Genomic DNA, 12,326 nt, shown 5'->3' with positions numbered 1-12,326 from the left:
GGTAAAGACACATACCAAATTTCATATTTTAGTAGACTCCCTCCAATTTGCCTCCCATGCTTAAGGTGTTAATGGGTGTAAAGGGGTATTTCATGACAATTCTGTAACAAATTACAGTTCAGTGGGAGGGCTACAATTGCATATGTACATAGGCTACAGCATGAATATGTAGCATATATTCTATACTGTTTCTATGTATAACTTAAAATCAAATAAACAATGATAAAAAGTCAAATATCAAAATTGAATGAAGTCAGAATGTCCTGATAGATCAGTGTGAATATATTGCTCTGGTCATTTATTGACAGTCATTTAAAAGTAAACACAAATAGGCTATTTAAATATTTAGTTCATGTTCTTTAAGATACTCGTGATGTAACTTGCCTCTATTGGTGACAGTGAACATGTTTCCAAATTTGGGCACACAGTGTTACCTCGGTCGACCAATCAAAAACAGTCCTGTCGTGTCAAAAGTGAAGAAAAGATCAAGATTGTTTCCACTCAGCACAACAACTTGAGCACGATGACATCTGCACTGTTTGTCTTCTGTTTGTCATGTTTGATCGTGGGGAGAATAGGTGAGTTGTGCTTTTGTGATCACACTTTGAATGTTTTAAATGTCTCCATGTGCTCATGTCCATGTCCTCTGTATCTCATTTCCCTTCAGCTCAGTCAACTAATCTGAAATTCTCCCAAACTGTTCGTCAGGAGAGACGTTTTGTATCAGTTAAAACTGGAGACAACTTGACTTTACACTGTTTCTATGAGGGTGAGATTGCAGCAAGGTATCACTGGTATAAGCAGAATGTTGGACAGAAACCGAAGCACGTTTCTACTTTCTACAAGTTCAACAAAAATGGATCTTTTCATGACGAATTTGAGAACAATCCACGTTTTGCACTGGATACTGAAATTGGTAAAAATCATTTAAAGATCAGTGACATACGTATTTCGGACGCAGCTACTTACTACTGCGCCAGCAGTTATTCACACAAGTTTGAATTTGCAGAAGGCACTATTGTCAGTGTAGAGGGTTCAACCTTGAACATCCATCAGTCAGAGTCAGAGATCATCCAGCCTGGAGGCTCAGTGACTCTCAACTGTACAGTGCAGACTGGGACCTGTGATGGAGGACACAGTGTTTACTGGTTCAGAGACTCTGAAGAATCTCATCCAGGACTCATTTACACTCATGGAGACAGGAATGATCAGTGTGAGAGGAAACCTAACACACAAAAACACACCTGTGTCTACAACTTGCCCATAACGAGTCTGAATCGTTCTCATACTGGGACCTACTACTGTGCTGTCGCCACATGTGGTCACGTACTGTTTGGAAATGGGACCAAGCTGGACTTTAAGGGTAAGTCACTTTTTAGCATTCTTGAGTGTTTGAGTGTAATACTCCTAACAATAACTGGAGATGAACACAGCTCATTTTTTCTCAATCTCTGCAGATGAGCTGAATTCTCTTGTCTTGGTGTATGTCTTGAGTGGAGCTGTGGTATTTACCACCATCCTGATTGTTTCACTGGCTTTCTTTATGTGTGTGTTCACAAAGAGAAACGGTTACAAATGTGCAGGTACTAAAAATGCTATTCTTTTATAATTCACGCTGTGTAATATGTATAAACACAATATTATAGTAAGGGAACATTTATTTTTTCTTCAGAGTCTCGTGTAAGATCTTCGGATCCCTCAACAGTGAATACAGAGGTAATTTTCCAAACTATGTCTACATGAGGGTTTATGTGTAGTCAATGTGTAACATTGTGATGTAGAAAGTTTGATACTTGATTTTCTATCAAACGTCCCATCATTCCGACAATTCTCGCTTCCTATGGTCGGAATGACTGTTTTTTTCTTTTTTTTTAAATCCTGCCTTTCCGACAATTCCTTTAATAGCGTATTTTTTCCCCAAAAGATTTTGGACTGGTTGGGCTTACTGTGCGTTCACACTAAAAGCTTCCAAAGCGTCAAAAATGCTCGAGGGTGGGCTTCAGACAAGACAGCTCCCAAAACGGCAAATATTTTCAGCCGCTTTGGCCGCTTGTCATATGACTGATGTCAAAGTTCGATCGCGCTGGTCATTGTGGAGCCGAAATTTTTTTTAAAAGGCAGCCAACGGACATCTCTATTCTGACAGGTTGCCGCCGAACCGCATCATAGCTAATTACCCTAAAGTTAACCAGGGCTTAACTTCTCGTCTGGTGACGCTTTGGAAGCTTTGGGCGCTTTGGAAGCGCGGCGACGCCTGTTGACGCTTTGGACGCTCAGTGTCGCCGGGCTCTCATTGAAAATGAATTGACTTCAGGCGTTTTGACGCTTTGGAAGCTTTTGGTGTGAACGCACAGTTAGACAATGATGAAAGGAGTTGGTTAAGTTTAGTAAAAAGACCAGGTAGAGGAGACAGGCCAGATAGATAGAGAGAGTCCAGAAGTAGAGAGTCCAAATAGGGAGGGAGTCACATGTTGCGTAACGCACATTTCCTTATATTGTAAGCCTTGTAGGAATGGTGGGATGATGGAATGTCGGAATAGCGGTATGTCGGTATGTGGTATGTCAGAATGGTGGGATGTCGGAATGAAAGCATGTAACTACATAGAAAGCTGTTGTTGAACTGCTGTTGGCATAACATTTCAATTGAAAGTAGCTGCTGAATTTGCAGTAAAGTTGCCCTTATTTACATTTTATTCAGTGGGTGAATTCCAATGCTTGGCCAGCCAACCAATAATACAACTGTAGTACTTACTCAGTTAATAGTAATAGAAAGTTGGATTTATATAGCTGGTCTATCCAGAGACTTTTTTTATTCCATCTTTATTATGTCACGTGTAAAAATTGAGTTTTCTGTTCTGTTTTATTATCAGGGTCAACAGAATGAAGAAAGCATCCATTATGCAGCTTTAGATGAACACAGAGTCAACAGAACTAGAAAACAGAGGAACAACACCAAGTCTGAATGTGTGTATTCAAGTGTAAAGGTGCAGAACTGAACATGTTTCATATTGTTTCTATATAACAACACGTTCCTTTATTCATGTTTTATTTCTTGTCAAACTCAATGATAAAGAGATAATGTTGCTTGTAACCATGGTATGGATATGAAGTAGGTTTACTGCAGCAAACCAAGAATATTTGATAAAGGAAACGAGGAAACAGAAAGGAAGACAGAGTAGTATGGTGTTGAAATGTACAGTACAGTATGATACGGACAGAGTGGTACAGTATGTAGTAGTAGTATAGTAGTACGTATAACCTTGATCCCATCCCATGGCATCGTAGAGACAGTTAAAACCTTTGTACAAGAGGCCATTGCTCAAAGACTGCAAGGGAATCCTCTAAAATGTCAACAAATAAATAGTCAAATATGAATTGTTGTGTTTATGTTTACATTTACAGTGAATTAAAATGTGTTCAGTTCTCAGACAAGTTCTTTCAGAGTCAGCTGCGTATTACAGGTCGAATGGCACAATTTTCTTCTCATACATCCGTGCATTAAATCTGTTGAAGCTGAGCGTCCATGCACTTCAATGGGTCTCCTGTAATAGTCCAAAAATAATCAAAAAAGGCAAAAAGGACAAACAGTTTGTTTTGTTGAACAATGGCTACTACGCCACGAACAAAGCAACAACTATAACCAATCATAGACAGCTGCAGATCACAACCGTATCTGGCACCGCACATTCAAACTTCTCTTCCCCCCTCCTAGAGTCTCCCAGCCTATCAATTATATGGTGTCCGACCGCCTCTGATTGGTTTCCAGAAATTGAAACCCCTACTTTTTAATGTATCAGCAGACACATAATCCTTTACTGGGACATTTATATACTATACATGTGGTAACAGTTTTTCAAAAGTCCCTATATCCACGTGTGACATTTAAAGAGGAACTAGGTCGCTATTTTGCTAGCTGTCCGCCTGGCCATGTGCATTTGTTTACAACAAAGCCTGCTAAAAATCAATACATGGAGCGGTGGATAACGTTATGATTTGTGTTTTTGGTTGAAGACACTCTGTGTTTCATTTTGTGATATCCAGGACTTTGACCCATTGGCATTTGTTGGATCTTTCTGTTGGATTTTTTGGGACCTTTTTGTGTTTTTGCCATTTTTTTACCCAAAAAATGAGTATGTACCCCCTCACCTGTAGTCGTGTTTGCTGTTAGGTCCTGTGTTTTTGTTACCGCTCACCTAGCCATGTTTGCAGTTAGGTCCTGTGTTTTCGCCCCAAAGTGTGACAGAACAAACTGGCCAACAATGGTTCTAGCAGACCCACTTTCTGCCCAGGAACTCTAAGCTCATGCATGATCTACAGTAGTGATGCGCGGGCTGACCCGTAGCCCGCGGGTCCCGCGGGTCAGCCCGCGGGGCGGGGCGGTGCGGGTCAAGAAATCTTTACTTTATTTGCGGTGCGGGTCGGGGCGGGTCATTAAAAAAACTGACGATGAAGTCCAGAGTGTGTTATCAGGGCCGCGCTGATGTTGACGGGAAAGCCGGCGGAGGTGTGAGGGAACCGGATGAGACGGCGGCTGGGAGCATCAGCAGAGCGGGGTTGCTTTCACAGAGAGCAGGGACTGGGGAGGACGAGAGGCGGCGGCCACCGCGGCTGCTACACGCTGCACCGTGACTCTCCCACTCCTCACGACCTCCACAGTCCACACACTGACAAGCTACCGGCAACACAGCACCTCTGTCTGCCCTTTCAAAGTAAAAAAGGCCGCTGTCTGATGTTTAATAGCAGCGGGGCGGGTCGGGGCGGGTTGTGAAAATAGATGCGGTGGTGCGGGGCGGGCTGGGGCGGGTCAAAATATTTCATAGATGCGGGACCCGCGGGTTGGAAAAAAACCCGGCCCGCGCATCACTAATCTACAGTACCTTATGGCTCAGAGCAATGATGAGTTTGGCTCCAAACCATATGGTTGCTGCCACCTAGCATACACTAGGATCATGGAGGCACTCTGACTTCTTGCCTAATGAGTAAAAGGCCTTGGTCCTGCAGCCACAAGTGCCCATCCTGGCTGGACCTGAACTCCCATCCCTGGTAGCCGAGTTAGAGGTCCAAGCATCAGGGAAGAAGCATAGGGGGCAGAGACATCAATCCTCTGCACTCCTGAGCTCTGATGTGCCTCAGACTGTTAGATCCAGTCTTGAGCCCAACATCAAGTAGCCCCAGCTTCCCAGCATCCTGTCTGAAGTCTTGTTGGTTCCAGTTCCTGTCTCCAGGGTCTAACGGGTGGCATGCCCGGCTCTTGTCTCCAGTGTCTAGCTGGCACCATGCCCAGCTACTGTGTCCAGTCAGAGGGGTTTCTGGTCCCTTCTTCTGAGCCTACATTCCTGGCTGATCCATTGCCCCTTCAAGCATTGGGGGTCTTGGCTGATGAAACTGCACCTCCTTCTGAGTCACCACCTCTAGCAGACACATCACATCTCGAGGGTCCCAGGTGAGGTTCCTTACCCTCTTTTTCCTGAGTCAGTGGTCCTAGCTGATCCATTGCCTGCTCCAGTTCAGCATTCCCCAGTTCCTGATCTCAAGTTTTAACCTCAGCCTGAGCCAGCCCTACCAGTTCCTCAACCAAGGATGGCAACTCAGTCCCTGATCTCCAGTCAATGATCTGCCGCTCTCCAGTTCCTGGACTTCAGATGATAATCTGCCTGTGGTGTCACCCTCCAGCCCTGCCTCCTAAGGGGACTTTCCATGATGAATTCAAGACCGAGCCATGTTTCATTCTGGACACTGAATCGGATAAAAATCATTTAAAATATCAGATCTGCGTATATCCAACTCAGCTGTGTGTGTGTGTGTGTGTGTGTGTGTTTATTCACTGAACAGATTCAGTTAATAAGGAAAAACGCTACATAAAATACAGACCATTTACCATTTTATGTTCAGTACTAATTCGCTAATAGTAGCACATTTAGCTGAGACAGTAAATATATGTATGTTATCAGATGTTTGCTTTGTCAACATAAATATGTTTGTGACTAACTTATCATACCTTCCAAACACTGATTTATTCATTAACACATGTGTGCGTGCACACACAGACACACAAATACACACACATACATGCATGCATATATGCTGTTATTAGTGTTACCTTTAACTTAAAAATATCCAACAATAAATACACAACACAATGTCATAACCCTCCCAAAAACTCGCAATTAACCAATTTAACTAAAACAACATATTCAACTTGTGAAGTCGGAATGTCATAAAATATCATTGTGAATACATTATTGAGATCATTTACTTACAATTAGCTGATGCAAAAATGCAAGAATTTAGTTTATGTTCTTCATGTTTCTCACCATGTAATTCACTGAAACTTAACTTGCCACCTGGGTGAGGCAGAACTTGTGAACATGTTTCCAAATTTGGACACACAGTGTTACCTCAGTCGACCAATCAAAAACAGTCCTGTCTTGTCAAAAGTGAAGAAAAGATCAAGATTGTTTCCACTCAGCACAACAACTTGAGCACGATGACATCTGCACTGTTTGTCTTCTGCTTGTCATGTTTGATCGTGGGGAGAATAGGTGAGTTGTGCTTTTGTCATCACTTTGAATGTTTTAAATGTCTCCATGTGCTCATGTCCATTTCCTCTGTCTCTCATTTCCCCTCAGCTCAGTCAACTAATCTGAAAAACCTCCTAGCTGTTCGTCAGGAGAGACGTTTTGTATCAGTTAAAACTGGAGACAACTTGACTTTACACTGTTCCTATGAGGGTGATGTGGGTGCAAGGTATCACTGGTATAAGCAGAATGTTGGACAGAAACCGAAGCATGTTTCTACTTTTTACAAGTACGATAAAAATGGATCTTTTCATAATGAATTTGAGAACAATCCACGTTTTGCACTGGATACTGAAATTGGTAAAAATCATTTGAAGATCAGGGACATACGTTTTTCAGACGCAGCTACTTACTACTGCGCCAGTAGTTATTCACACAAGTTTGAATTTGCAGAGGGCACCACTGTCAGTTTAGAGGGTTCTGTCTTGAACATCCATCAGTCAGAGTCTCAGATCATCCAGCCTGGAGGCTCAGTGACTCTCAACTGTACAGTGCAGACTGGGACCTGTGATGGAGGACACAGTGTTTACTGGTTCAGAGACTCTGAAGAATCTCATCCAGGACTCATTTACACTCATGGAGACAGGAATGATCAGTGTGAGAGGAAACCTAACACACAAACACGCACCTGTGTCTACAACTTGCTGATGACAAACCTTAATCATTCTCATACTGGGACCTACTACTGTGCTGTCACCTCATGTGGACACATACTGTTTGGAAACGGAACCAAACTGGATTTTGAGGGTGAGTCACTTTTTAGCAGCAGTTTCAACTAAAGATGAACATAGCTTAAGACTTTACAACACAACTCCCTCAACTCTTTTATCTCAATCAATACAGATAAGCTGAATTCTCCTGTCGTGGTGTATGTCTTGAGCGGAGCTTTGGTATTTACCACCATCGTGAGTCTTTTACTGGCTTTCTTTATGCATGCCATCACCAAGAGAAACAGCTTCAAAAATGCAGGTACTGAAAATGTCATTCTCTAAGGCTACAGTGAGTGTGTAATCACTTAACACAATATTATATTAAAGGCACTTTTCATTTTTCTTCAGAGTCTCATGCAAGAAATCCAGATCCCTCTACAACGGTAATGTTTCCAGATTATGTCTACATGGGGGTTTGTGTGTAGTCAATGAGTAACATTTTGATGTAGAAAACTGTTGTTGAACCTCTGTTAGCAACATATTTCAATTGAAAATAGCTGCTGAATTTCCAATAAAGTTGCTCTTATTTACATTTTATTCAATGAGGGAATTCCAATGTTTTGCCAGCCAACCAGTAATATAAGTAATCAGTCCATAACAGAAACTTGCATTTCTATAGCTGGACAATCCAAAGACTTTTTTATTCCATTGACCTCAAGTACTAAAATAAAATTAAAATTTGATTTCCTTGTCTGTATCATTGTCAGGTTCAGCAGAATGAAGAAAACATCCATTACGCAGCTTTAGAGGAACACAAAGTCAACAGAGCTAGAAGACAGAGGAACAGCACCAACCCTGAATGTCTGTATTCAATTGTAAAGGTGCAGAACTGAACATGTTTCATATTTGTTTCTATGTAACAGCACATTCATTTATTAGTGTTTTATTTCTTGACAATCTTAAAAGACATTGTGTTATTGCTTGTAACAATGTTCTAGATATGAACTAGGTTTACTGCAGCAAACCAAGATTGTGTTTGATAAAGGAAAAGAGGGTAGAAAAAGGAAGAGAGAGTAGTATGGTGTAAAGTACAGTGTGATACATACAGAGTGGTGCAATACAGTCTAACCTTAAAACCATGTTTGCTCATATTTCATGTAGACATGTTGTTGATGAAGCAAACTACAGTAGGTGAGATTGTGTCGATTAAACTTTTTAGAACAATGTAAGGATGTTATTTTTAAAAGTCTAACTTTGATCATTGCTTATTATGACATTTCACATTACAAATACACCTTACTTTATTTCCTTTTGTATGTGTCATACAGAAAACATCTTGGTGGTTTACAAATTTCCCCACATAAATGATGTAATACCTGAGAATGACTTTAGCCTCACAAGAACACATACGTTTGTTTAATGATGAAGAAATACACAAGAATACAATTTAAAGGAGCCATTTCTAAGTGTTTGTATCGCTACATAGCCGGCTTTGGCGGTGACTGCTTTGCTGTGGTGAAATTTTGTACATTTTAATTGGGGGGGGGTCCGGGCCGGGCTACTTTTGGCAAGTTTAGGCAAATTCTGAGCATCAAATAGGAGAATAGGAAGACAAGCCAGTTACCCTTATAATGTTCATTTTGCACCAGTTCAGGCTTGAACCCACAACTTCTGGAATGAAACACCATTGTCTATGTTTTGTCTTTATGTAAAGCACATTGAGTTGCCTTGGTATGAAATGCGCTATATAAATAAAGATGCCTTGCCTACCATGACTCTAAAATTTTGTACAAAGACTATCCGGTATATTGATGTATTATATCCTGGTCACCTTTGCTGGGGCTTGAACCCACATCTTCTGGCACCAAGGACCATGGCATGGGTTTGGACATTTCTGTAAGGTTTGGTGAGTTTTCGCCCATGGGAAGTATGATTTCCTTGGAAGTAGAAAGAAGATGACACTGGACCTTTGTGCAAAATTTAGTGAGCTTTCGCCCATGGTCCAGTCCAAGCTTCTTCTTTTTTAATTTAGAGGCTTGCTGTGATGTCACCATGAGGATTCTGGCATTTTGATGTGTCATTATCATCACCCTTGCTGGGTTTCGAACCCAGAACCTAAGAACCAGCTCTTAACTCACTGAGCTAATTATCTGGAAGTTAGACCTGCTGTGTGATTTCTCAAATAGACTCAGGGAGTCACTGTCCGGGCAGCAGTTGGTAAAGCAGATTTCAAAAATGGTCAAAATGTCAGAAATTCTGTTATCTAAACAAAAATCTGTTAAACGATAAACGATAAGTGTTTTGTATGAGGGGCCGTACAAGCCATAATACATTCTTTCACTCACACATACATACATTCTCTTTACACATACATATATTTTCACTCACACATACATACATTCTCCTTACACATACATACATTTTCACTCACACATACATACATTCTCCTTACACATTCATACATTCTCCTTACACATATTTTTCACTCTCATACACATACATACATTCTCCTTACACATGCATATATTTTCACTCTCACACACATACATTCTCCTTTCACATAGATATATTTTCACTCTCACATACATACATTCTCCTTACACATACATATATTTTCACTCACACATACATATATTTTCACTCTCATATTTATACATTTTCATACTAGAAGTATGTATGTATGTGAGAGTGAGAATATATGTATGTGTAAGGAGAATGTATGTATGTGTGAGTGAAAGTATAGTGGAAACGAAAGGAGTATAGTGGAAACGGAAGGCAGCATTTATCGTCTACATACTCCGGTACAGTAGGTGGCGGTATACTCCTAATAAGTAATGGTTGCAACCCGAAGGAAGAGGGAGAAGAAGGTAATTTATCCCTCTGTGATAGGCTCTGTGCAGAGCGATAGATATAACAAGTTTAATCATAAAATCGGCTCTAAAGGCGCCGCTGTTTCACTATTTAACTCATTTTCAGCTGGCGTCACCAGGCCCTTTCACACCGCGGACGTAACGAATAAACTACACGAAATTGCGAAATATTTGCGGCCAAATATTTCGCATCAAAACCATTCACACCGGCGGCGACACAAATATGCAACAGATGCCACAATTAAATTCCAAAGTTTCGCTTTGCGACGGGAGGTTCCTCGCCTCCACGTCATGTCTTTAATCTGTTAATTATCCCTCACGTCACTATGCCACTGTCGTCTTGTCACCAACTTAACTCAACACAGCAGCTATGTCTGATCACTGATCAATATCTGATCACTGTCCTGACAGTATGAACACACTCTATTGCTTTTTCTCCTCCCCCTCTCACTTACCCCCCCTCCGCCTCCTCTCCTCTCTCCTCCGAGACACAGGTTATTTATTGTTTACATTAGCGGCCAAGCACGTGTCCATGCGCCGTGTGTGTGTGTGTGTGTGTGTGTGTGTGTGTGTAATGTAAACAATAAATAACCTGTGTCTCGGAGGAGAGAGGAGAGGAGGCGGAGGGGGGGTAAGTGAGAGGGGGAGGAGAAAAAGCAATAGAGTGTGTTCATACTGTCAGGACAGTGATCAGATATTGATCAGTGATCAGACATAGCTGCTGTGTTGAGTTAAGTTGGTGACAAGACGACAGTGGCATAGTGACGTTAGGGATAATTAACAGATTAAAGACATGACGTGGAGGCGAGGAACCTCCCGTCGCAAAGCGAAACTTTGGAATTTAATTGTGGCATCTGTTGCATATTTGTGTCGCCGCCGGTGTGAATGGTTTTGATGCGAAATATTTGGCCGCGAATATTTCGCAATTTCGTGTGGTTTATTCGTTACGTCCGCGGTGTGAAAGGGCCTGGTGACGCCAGCTGAAAATGAGTTAAATAGTGAAACAGCGGCGCCTTTAGAGCCGATTTTATGATTAAACTTGTTATATCTATCGCTCTGCACAGAGCCTATCACAGAGGGATAAATTACCTTCTTCTCCCTCTTCCTTCGGGTTGCAACCATTACTTATTAGGTGTATACCGCCACCTACTGTACCGGAGTATGTAGACGATAAATGCTGCCTTCCGTTTCCACTATACTCCTTTCGTTTCCACTATACTTTCACTCACACATACATACATTCTCCTTACACATACATATATTCTCACTCTCACATACATACATACTTCTAGTATGAAAATGTATAAATATGAGAGTGAAAATATATGTATGTGTGAGTGAAAATATATGTATGTGTATGTGTAAGGAGAATGTATGTATGTGAGAGTGAAAATATATCTATGTGAAAGGAGAATGTATGTGTGTGAGAGTGAAAATATATGCATGTGTAAGGAGAATGTATGTATGTGTATGAGAGTGAAAATATATGTATGTGTAAGGAGAATGTATGAATGTGTAAGGAGAATGTATGTATGTGTAAGGAGAATGTATGTATGTGTGAGTGAAAATGTATGTATGTGTAAGGAGAATGTATGTATGTGTGAGTGAAAATGTATGTATGTGTAAAGAGAATGTATGTATGTGTAAGGAGAATGTATGTATGTGTGAGTGAAAATATATGTATGTGTAAGGAGAATGTATGTATGTGTAAGGAGAATGTATGTATGTGTGAGTGAAAATATATGTATGTGTAAGGAGAATGTATGTGTGAGTGAAAGAATGTATTATGACTTGTACGGCCCCTCATAGTTTTGCTTCATAAGAGAATATCTGATGTTTTAAAATACCATTCTTACATTGACTGCAGTTGTTCCCATGAGAGCAGAATTCAAAATGTTCTCAAAATTCAGTTTTTGAGAAAAAATTCTGATATTTGCCAAACTTCATCAACCATGACTCTAAAATATTCTCAATTTTTTTCAGGAAGATTGAAAATGTATTTAGCAGGAATTGGATGGTGTATGTTTACAGTACTGTTTACAGTCAAACGTTTTCATGCACTGTAGGCTCAATTTTTGACAAATCAAAAATCAGAGAAACACATTTTGTGTAGGACAGTCTGAAGATGGTCTCCAGCAAGTTTGGTGACAATTGAGCAAAAATTGGTTTTATAAGTTTTACAGTTTTTGTGTGTGATGGACTTAATAATTTGTAATGAGTTTAAGTGG

General features: G+C 40.8%; 2 protein-coding genes across 2 annotated transcripts; both read left to right on the top strand.

Moving 5' to 3' along the window:
- The first annotated feature begins 505 nt into the window (after positions 1–505).
- LOC146969444 (uncharacterized) lies at positions 506–2,996 on the top strand. The gene is made up of 5 exons (XM_085760232.1): positions 506–578; positions 668–1,363; positions 1,458–1,583; positions 1,673–1,716; positions 2,871–2,996. Exons 1-5 carry the CDS (start codon positions 524–526, stop codon positions 2,994–2,996), a joined length of 1,047 nt encoding a protein of 348 aa, XP_085616358.1. The 5' UTR covers positions 506–523.
- A 3,491-nt stretch (positions 2,997–6,487) lies between these two features.
- On the top strand, positions 6,488–8,121 carry LOC146969443 (V-set and immunoglobulin domain-containing protein 1-like). The gene is made up of 5 exons (XM_085760231.1): positions 6,488–6,542; positions 6,630–7,325; positions 7,422–7,547; positions 7,637–7,670; positions 7,986–8,121. Exons 1-5 carry the CDS (start codon positions 6,488–6,490, stop codon positions 8,119–8,121), a joined length of 1,047 nt encoding a protein of 348 aa, XP_085616357.1.
- Positions 8,122–12,326: the final 4,205 nt, after the last annotated feature.

The sequence above is a fragment of the Trachurus japonicus genome, chromosome 18, assembly GCF_045865225.1.
Source record: "Trachurus japonicus isolate A0001 chromosome 18, Traja_1.0".
NCBI lineage: Eukaryota > Metazoa > Chordata > Actinopteri > Carangiformes > Carangidae > Trachurus > Trachurus japonicus.
Note: the sequence above shows the minus strand (reverse complement) of the source record. Positions and strands in the feature narration are given on the sequence as shown.

Excerpts from the sequence above, each read along its gene's own strand:
- LOC146969444 (XM_085760232.1), top strand. The coding sequence starts at position 524 with ATGACATCTGCACTGTTTGTCTTCTGTTTGTCATGTTTGATCGTGGGG. Across the intron at positions 579-667 it reads TTTGATCGTGGGGAGAATAG|CTCAGTCAACTAATCTGAAA; the intron begins GTGAGTTGTGCT and ends ATTTCCCTTCAG. Across the intron at positions 1,717-2,870 it reads CCTCAACAGTGAATACAGAG|GGTCAACAGAATGAAGAAAG; the intron begins GTAATTTTCCAA and ends TTTTATTATCAG.
- LOC146969443 (XM_085760231.1), top strand. The coding sequence starts at position 6,488 with ATGACATCTGCACTGTTTGTCTTCTGCTTGTCATGTTTGATCGTGGGG. Across the intron at positions 6,543-6,629 it reads TTTGATCGTGGGGAGAATAG|CTCAGTCAACTAATCTGAAA; the intron begins GTGAGTTGTGCT and ends ATTTCCCCTCAG. Across the intron at positions 7,671-7,985 it reads AATCCAGATCCCTCTACAAC|TCATTGTCAGGTTCAGCAGA; the intron begins GGTAATGTTTCC and ends TCCTTGTCTGTA.